Source organism: Mercurialis annua, linkage group LG5, assembly GCF_937616625.2.
Source record: "Mercurialis annua linkage group LG5, ddMerAnnu1.2, whole genome shotgun sequence".
NCBI lineage: Eukaryota > Viridiplantae > Streptophyta > Magnoliopsida > Malpighiales > Euphorbiaceae > Mercurialis > Mercurialis annua.
In genome coordinates, this window is record NC_065574.1 from 9,580,168 (window position 1) to 9,589,466 (window position 9,299).

The 9,299-nt window shown below is 25.8% G+C and overlaps 1 protein-coding gene across 1 annotated transcript; it reads right to left on the reverse strand.

Annotated features, from left to right (window-relative positions):
• Positions 1–1,023: 1,023 nt before the first annotated feature.
• Positions 1,024–3,343, reverse strand: LOC126680168 (WAT1-related protein At3g28050-like). Its single transcript, XM_050375224.2, has 7 exons — positions 3,102–3,343; positions 2,958–3,023; positions 2,748–2,861; positions 2,399–2,642; positions 1,896–2,054; positions 1,617–1,768; positions 1,024–1,352 (listed from the first exon to the last, which is right to left on the reverse strand). The coding sequence occupies exons 1-7, from the start codon at positions 3,275–3,277 to the stop codon at positions 1,193–1,195; spliced, it is 1,071 nt and encodes a 356-aa protein (XP_050231181.1). The 5' UTR covers positions 3,278–3,343; the 3' UTR covers positions 1,024–1,192.
• Between the last annotated feature and the right edge of the window lie 5,956 nt (positions 3,344–9,299).

Sequence of the window (9,299 nt, forward strand, 5' to 3'; positions counted from 1 at the left end):
TGTATCTTGAAAGCCCCAAATGATCAACCTGATTTTCGGTTATGGATTTTGTGGATGGTTTTCAACCAAATATAAAGTAAACACAATCTCTCTAAATGAGATCGTTTTCTATCTCTCTTCTTAAATCATCTAACATCACTTTATATAGGCAAAAGGTACAAAAAAAACCCTCGTAGTTTTTACAAAAGTACAAATCAGCCCTTTTACTTTTTGGAGGTATAATTAAGCCCTTTTTATTTTCAAATAGAACAAATAACCCCTTTCATCCAACATCATTAGAAACACTCGTTAATGGCTTACATGTCTCGCATAATCATATAGGAAAAAAGTTCAAATATAATTTTAATATTTAAAATATTTACCAAAAAGTTGAGGGGATAAGTGTCCCAAAAGTAAACTAAAAGAGTTTATTTGTTCGATTTTAAAATAATAAGGGCTTAATTGTTCAATTTTAAAAATACGGGGGCTTAATTGTGCCCAGATAAAATAAAAGGGCTGATATGTACTTTTGAGAAAAACTCGAGGGTTTTTTTGTACCTTCCGCCCTTTATGTACATAAAAACTTGACTTTTTGTATATGATTTGGTAAATAAAAAAAAAGTAATAGAGGAGTATTATTCACTTGCAAAGTTCACTTTCACACTCAATTCACTTGAGTACTATAACAATGACTTACAATTTAAGTTACCCACACCGACACTCACTATATTTATTTTCATAACTTTGACCTGAAGCGCCAATACAAAGGTATAAAAGATATATAACAACGGTTTATTCTACCTTTTGAACTTGACACAAAAGATCAAATAATACCAAGTTTGTGATTTTGAAAAAAAACTCTGCAAACTTTGAAATTTTGACTTCTTTTATCCCTTCAGTTCCAAATTATATGATAGCTATAGATGTCTGCCATTTCCGTTTCATTTTTATATAATGGTCCAATCATTTTCTGCCACCCATTTGAGGAAATAATATGGACTGAAATATGAAATTTGAGAGCACTTTTTTCTAAAGTCATAAAGATTATCTAATTTGATATTTTTTACTAAATTCAAAGGACAAAACAAATATTTGTTGAAAAAGTAGGCCTAGCACTTGAAAAGCTTGGATTTTCCAAGGCAGCTCCAATTTTAATAGAGATGGGCTGCCAACAAAGCTGATAAAATAGGCTTGAATAAATAATTGACAATTTCTACACATTATCCTCATTTTTGTTCTGCAAAAGAGGGACTTTAGGAGAGAATGATGAGTCATAATTCACATTTGTTTCATCTTCACTCATTTTGTCTTCTTGAGCTTTTCCCCATATCACAGTATAAAATCCTATGGATATTATAATTCCTCCTATTACACTGCAAATAAAGGAAATTACACATTTTAATAATTTTAGACCTCATATAGACAAATCAAATAAATAATAATCATCCATATTAATTAAATGGAAACTGATTAAATCCAATTATACTGGAAAATATAATTAAAATAAAGTGACTTCTAAGACAAGTAATTAATATTCAATTTTATAAGAGATCAGATGACCAATCTCATTACTTTAAATAAACTAATTATATTATAACCGATGGAACGATAATTTATATTTTTGGAGATAACAATACCTTCCGAAATAGAGAGAATCCCCAAGAAAAGAAACCCCTAAAATAATAGCAATAATCATCCCAAGTGGCTTAAACATGGCAGTAAAGAGTGGCCCTTCCTTGCGGCATGCCCACGCGTATATTACACTTCGAATAGTTACCCCCAAAATTGCCTGAAATTAGAAAATACGATAAAATTGACGATTTTACAAAATTTAGAATATAAACAAAAAATGGTAAAAAAAATGAAATATTTTTAAATGATTAAGCCTTGTATTAGCTTTATATGTAATTACGTACCGAGCACACAATAGCAATCAACCCGACATCAGGCTTTAGAATCCAAGCATTGAGATTGTTGTCTACAATTAGAGCCACAATTGCTGATAACACTGTTACAAAGCTGCAAGTGATGCATGTTACCATCAACTCTGCTGGGTAGTCCTCCAGAATCCAAGTCTGCATATTTAGATATTAGTGATCATATACCACCACTGGATAATGTGATCATAACAATGTAGTTTAATTAGTAGCCATTATATAAATTTTGTAATAGTATTTAAAGACATCGTATAAACACTGCTCGTAAAATATAAATCGCTGCAATAAATTTAAGATAACGGCAATTTGTCACTTTTGTTGTAATTAAGTAGATCAAATTATATCCATTCTGAATGGATTCATATGTGAACCATGTATAAAACTTATTTTTATCGCCGGTTGCCTCATCGGTTTGATTATCGGTTCGGTTTTAAAACACTAGCACGTATATAATAACAGTATTAGGTAATAAGTAGATGTACCTGGACAACTAATAATAGGGCTAAGATCAGAGCACTGGCTGCACATAAAATGCCTCCTAAGATCCAGTTTGATGAGATGATGCCTAACAATGGGCCATGTAGTGAGCTTGTTGTTTCTAATCCAAGACTCAGTGCGATGGGCTGGCCTTTGTACAATGTCACAAATAAGGCTCCTCCCACTGACACTATTGTCCCTATTGACTTTGCTTGGCTGCTTTGCAATCTCAACTCCAGCTTTTCCATTCTAAATTATAATAATAAAAATAAAATAATTTAATTCAAATTACACACAAAATAAATAATTTATAGCCAAATATTTTAATAGAGCTAATACTTAAGAAATACACACCTGCATATAACAGCTATTAAGAAAGTGAAGGCCGGTGTAAGATCAGTCATGGCCGCGTATAAAGTTGGAGAACCATATTTTACTCCCGTGTTCATTGTTATTTGAAGACCACAACTGCAAATGTACATAAAAACATATATTAAATATCATTATAAACTCATAATTAAACAAATTAATTATGTGAAAGTTAAGCAAAAGAAAAAAAAGAACCTGAGAATAGCCTGAAACAAAATTCTGCAGATTATGGAGCCTGTAATTTTAGGCAGAGGTCTATTCCTGAAAATACATTCATATTCATATATATTTAGAGATGAGAATTTAATAATGTTGAATTATGTAATACTATATAAATACCTGTAATAGATGAATGAAGAAGGGATGAGAATAAAGAGAGCCAAGGCATTTGAATAAAACATATACACAAACTGACTCATCCCTCTGCTCATGGCTGCCTTCATCACTGTGCTAATTCCCATTTCTATGAACTCTGCAACCACCATGGCTGCTGTTACTGCTGAACCGCCCCACATTTTCTTATTTTTATTTCTCTTCTCAACTATACAATCTGTTGCTGGTGATGTTGTTGAGTATGAGTTATGACGAATTTATAGGAGCATTATATAAGGACTTTAAAAGTCCACATTATAAATAAACTTTATTTCTTTATGTTTTGGTTTTTGTTTTTATTTTATTTTTATTCCTATGATAAATTTACTTTGATTCCTTTTCAAGGAATGTTTTTGTTTTCGGTTTAACAACCTAGCTAAGACAATGTTTGAATTGAAAGATTTTAAAATCAATAAATTTTACTAAATTCCTAAATTTTAAATTAATGAAATGTGAAATCCATAGATTTATAAATTCGACCGTTTAAAATGTATGTACAATTCATGAATTTATAAAAATATATTTGAAATAATTACATGTTAGCTGATCCATCGTTCATAAAAAGATTGTGGATTTTAACTTTCCCACAAAATGAGAATTTGAATAATATTGAATTATGTTATAATTTATAATTTCAAGTCTCCCACATATGTTATAATTTATACTTTAGTTTATTTTTTTTATAAAATGACATAGTTCTCTATTTTTATTTCCGTTAATGTTGTAGTCATTTCATTCAGTTTTGGTATTATTCAACCAAATTAAAAAAATTAATTAAAAAAAATAAAAGTCCAGTTTAGTCATTAAACTTATATTTCTAATATATATACATATATATAAATAAAAATTATATTATTATTCAATTTAATAATTTAATGACTTCACTTTAGTTTTTGATATTTATTAATGATTAATTTGTTTTGAATAATAATATATATATATTTTTTAAAAATAGTGTTAAGAAGTAAATCAAATAAGAAAATTTAGAAAGTAGAAAAAATTAAAAAAATTAAAATTAAAATTAAAATATTAATGAAAATAAAAGTGAAAAACTATATCGTTTGATTTAAAAAAAAAAGTATAAATTATGATAGATATTTGGAGTCTAACAATAATTTTACTCATTATTAGGTAAACTTCATTAGTTTTTACTTTAATTTTTGACATGAAGGAATTTTCTTTGATTCCTTTTTAAGGAATGTTTAATTTTACTTTTAATTGCCTAAACATATTAGGCAAAATAATTTTTTATATTTATAATTTTGACTACTTTATTAAATATAATTTTGATAATTTAAAGATTGGGACAAACATATCTGAAAATAATTTGCTCCATATATTAATGTATTTTTTTAATTTAAATATAAGAAAATAAGAAATAAAACAAAAGCCATAACTATGTGATAGTATGTGATAGATGATTGGTGGAGAGAGATGTACCATTAGTAGGAAATGATGGACGGAGTAGAGATAAGGAGAGAAGAAAAAACGTGGGCAGTGCTATAATTTGGAGTGCTAACATTATGTCTTGTATTAATTAGATAAGTATGCTTTACATTTGTTTTATTTTGAAAATTGAATGTGAATTCCGAAATATAATTAGATTTGTTTTATTTTGATAATTAAGTGTGTGAGTTACGGTGAGATATAATTATTTAACAGAATATAATAAAAAATTAGTATAATTTTAATTAAAATAACTTAAATTTTTAATATGTTTATCAATCCAAATTAGCCTATTTTTTATAGATAGAAGGAGTATTTTTTAATTTATATATAAAATTTAAATTTCAAAAAAATATAAGACTAACTTTAAACCGTTTGACTTGCAGTTTAAGGACGGTTTTGAGCGATCTCATTTTAGCTGAAATTCGGACCATAATGAGTTTTAAATATTTAGAAGTTGATATTATTTAATTATAAAAATGAATTTTTCTTTCCCGTAAAAATATGCCGAATTAGATGTATACCAAAATTTAAAAAAAAATTAAATTAATTATTTTTAATTAACTTTTTATTGTACTTTAAATTTAATTATATTTTCTAAAAACACCAATTATTTTTTGAGATTATAAATAAATTTTAAAAATTAAATTTATTTGTAATTTTTATATTAAATTAAATCATAGTTGATTATAATTAAAAAATAAAATATAAGCAGTTGAAATGAAAAAAAAGGTAAAGTTAACTTTTTATTTTTGAAATCTAAAATTAAACTCTTAACTTATCTATTAAAAAATTTAAAAGATTTGCAAAAATTTATTATTTTTATTTTATTTGTAGAAAAATTAAATTAGAAATTTTGTTTTTTTTAATAGGACAAAGAGAGTAATTATTTTTATATTTAAATTATGTGGTTTTAATCATAAATAAATTTCTGGCGGCAGGTGCCATTCAATCCAAAAATTGCATTAAATCCAAAAATCGCATCAATCCAAAATTGCGTTAAATCCAAAATTGCGGTCATATTCTTGTTTATTCAAAAACCAATCATGAGTTTATATTGAACAAAGGGTCAAATTGCGTCCTCAACTTTGTATGAAATATCAAAAAAGAATATTATTTAAAAACAAAATCGATGAAAACAATCCATAAATATACCAAATCGTATTACTATTAGCTCTATGTAGAAGAAAAAATGTCACATGCTTAATTTAACTTAATTGATAAATAACTAAAAAAAAACAAAAATAATATGATCAAATCTGAGATCTGAGAACAGAGAACACAACAAAAAAAATGCCGAAAATGAGTTTAAGGCGTTCAGATAAATATTTGGTGAAAAAAAACAAGCAAGTAAAAGTAAAGTGTCCCTCTATATTTGTATATAGAAATTAAAAAAAACACTATAAAATTTTAGGATAAAATTATTTGTATAGTGTTCTTAACTCGTAGTTTCAAGGTCAAGTGTTCCTCTATATTATATACTGAGCTAGCCTTTAAGTTATTTTAATAGAAGAGATGTGTGTGTTGAGCGCAGGTGATACGGGGCATGTATCTTCTCTTAACAGAAAATCTTCTATAATCTCCTTGACTAATGTGGCCTTTCTAATTTTCTTTGCAAGTATGTGATTTATACCTTAATCTTGGTTGTACTTTTAATGACTCTGGTTCGAGATTAGATTTAAGACAATCCTGTTAATAAAATATCCTTAGCCGATTGATATTTTTGTAGGTCGATGGGCTTGGTGATACTATTTTTCTATAGTTAGTCATATTTGTATTTTTGGAGGTTATTTCGTCCCTACTGAATTATCACTAGATTTCTCCTAGAGTTTTTTGGATATTTATTGTTATTTTTGTTTTGCTTTTCCAAATTAGATATTCAGTAAACCTGGTATGTCTATTTGCCTGAGTTTGTGATACGCTGCATTTTTGCAAAGTATGCAAGAAAAGCTCTAACTTGAATTTTTAAATGCCTCTTCTCTTCCTTTGGCGGTTATCGTTTTTCGTGTTTTTGTATCAAATGATTGTTTCATTCAATTGAAGAAAATATTCATCTGCCTGTCGCGGAGTTTTTTGTAAATGGTCTTTGTTCTCTTTTATTTTTTTCTTTATGTTCTTCTCATTTTTTTAGGTTTCTTTACTAAATATTCTAATTTTTTTTGCAAGTTCTCGTGTTTTTCCTCTGTTCGTAATTTTCAGTTCCTCTCGTCAATTTTCTTACAAGTAAGTTCTTTTCCTTTTCAATTTTCAGTTATTAGGGTTTTTGTCGTTTTATTTCTAAATCTGAATTCTAATATAAAAGAAGAAATTTTTTCTGAACCTGCTTCATGGTTTGATTTTTATTTATTCTGTGTGTTTTCTTTCCGTTGTGAGTTTAATTTTAATATTCTTGTATTCCTTGTTTATGCATGAGGGTGCGAATGGGAAGAAAAAATTTGATAAGATTTTGTCAACTGTTTTCTGACATTTTTTCTTGAAAACGATTTTTTTTAGATATTTTGTGCCCAGTTTGAGGGGGTGAATTGATCGTTTTTTCAAATTAATATGTATGTGTGTTGTGTTTAAAAATTATTTTGTAGTTAAAATGTATTGATTATCTATAAAGTTCTTGTAAAATAATTCATTCATTTAATATTTAATAAACTTTTATTAAATACTAATTTAAAATAACTTATAAAATCTAGAGTAATTACTCCAGGGTCCTCCATTTATGTTATAATTCACAGTTTAGTATTTCATATTTGAAAATCAAATGATTCAGTATCTCATTTTCAATTTTGTAAACAATTAGAAGCTTATGTTAGTTCTGTTAATAATTTAGTATTCACTTTCAAACGATTTGGTACCTCACTTTTAATTTTGTTAATGATTTGGTATCCAGATTTAAAGAAGATTATATTGTTTGCAAAACTAAAAGTGAGATACCAAATCATTTGATTTTCAAATAAATCAATCTGTCACATATATTGAAGGTTTTAGATTAATTTGTTCTAAAATATATTAAAATATTTTAATATTAAATTATCAAAAAGTATTAACTATTATTAGCATTATCAAAATCATAATCAATTTACATTTTCTTAGGCCTAATAAAACAGTACACCTTATAATTAGGATATAGACTAATAAAAAAAATCAAATCGGTTACATAATTTCATATATGCATATAGTTTTTTATTATCTTATTATTTTTGTTCCTTCTGTTTTCTCTATGTTCTCATCTTTCTCTTGCTGGCTTGAAAGACAAAGACAACATTAACACAATTTCGTTTAGTGTATTAATATTTGAGACTAGATTGAAGGTATAAAATATTAATTGAGTCAAATTAAAAAAAAATACTAAATAATTTTACAAATAAAAAAAATTAGAACTAACATAGTCTATACATATTTAGATAAAATGTTTAATTAATTCAAAATATTAATTAAAGTATAGCAATTATAATCTAATAATTTTAAGTTTTATATAATTTATAAATATTTTAATCATTTATCAAAATTTAAATGATGTTGTATATTTTAAAATAATAAATATCAATAAAAAGGGTTTTATTATTTATTTAATAAAATTAAATTAGCTAATGGGGTTGGAAAAAAATATTCTTTCAGCGAGTGTTGAAGCTGTTGATTATATTAATTTATCAAATATTTTTGGTAAATGGTGGAAACCCTAAAATTATAAGATGGCAAAACTTTGAAAGTAATGTAAATTGCAATAGATTAATATTGATTTTAACTTTGAACCCAAATTAATTTGGCCCTTAGATCATTATACAACCATTACATGATAATGAACGACTATGCACTCTTTATAATTAGCTATCAACATTTGCTTAATATGAAATTCTCACTATGATTTTTTTAATAAAGATGAAATTATACTTATTATTATTATTATTGTGGAAGCTAATTTTAGTTTAATAATAAAAACTTTATACAATCCAAATCAAATTATGTAATTAAGATCAGATTAGTAAAATCAAAGTAAAAAATATACAAATTAGAGGGTCCTAATTTAAAGTTTAAAAACAAAAGCCACCGAACCAATCATAAGGACTTTACCCATTTTGTATTACTTATATCATACATCAACACAATGATTAAGAGTATAGAACTTTCCACCGGATTTAATTTTTTTAATCAATTTTCAAAGGTTTAATTATGACCTCCAATGCAAATAATGGGCGATTTGACTATAAAAAAAATGGAGTTGAAACAACACTTTTATCTTCTATTTTGTTCTTAAAAATTGAAAGTTAAAATAAAATATTTTAAATTTTAATTATAATAAAATTCATTTATGCACATTATTTCTAAGAATAAAATTACATATCTATAATAAAATTTAAAATATAAAAAATCTTTTGTAATTGTAATATATATTCATGATACCAAACGTATAAGGTCGTTACATATTATTATTAATATACATTTCGTCAACTAAAATTAACTATATTTGTTTTTAGGATAATAATACTATGTTAATCCTTTGTTTAAGCTAGTTGTTGGTGGCTAATTCTATGTTATATAGAACTAACTTTAAGGTAGCTATAACAAATGCGTACTTGTCTGTTTTCCAATAAAAAAATTATGAGCTGTTTAATTATTTAAATAGTTTATTGCAGGTTAGATATTGAATTATTTTTCTTAATGGGCAACATGTTTATTTTCTTTTATTTTAATTTTTTGAATTTCACTCATTCAACTAGCAAATAATTA

Bases quoted from the DNA above. Each gene is read 5' to 3' on its own strand.
- LOC126680168 (XM_050375224.2), bottom strand. From the start codon at position 3,277: ATGTGGGGCGGTTCAGCAGTAACAGCAGCCATGGTGGTTGCAGAGTTC. The intron at 2,862-2,957 runs GTTCTTTTTTTT...GTACATTTGCAG, and splicing joins TTGTTTCAGGCTATTCTCAG to TTGTGGTCTTCAAATAACAA. The intron at 1,769-1,895 runs GTACGTAATTAC...TTCTAATTTCAG, and splicing joins TGATTGCTATTGTGTGCTCG to GCAATTTTGGGGGTAACTAT.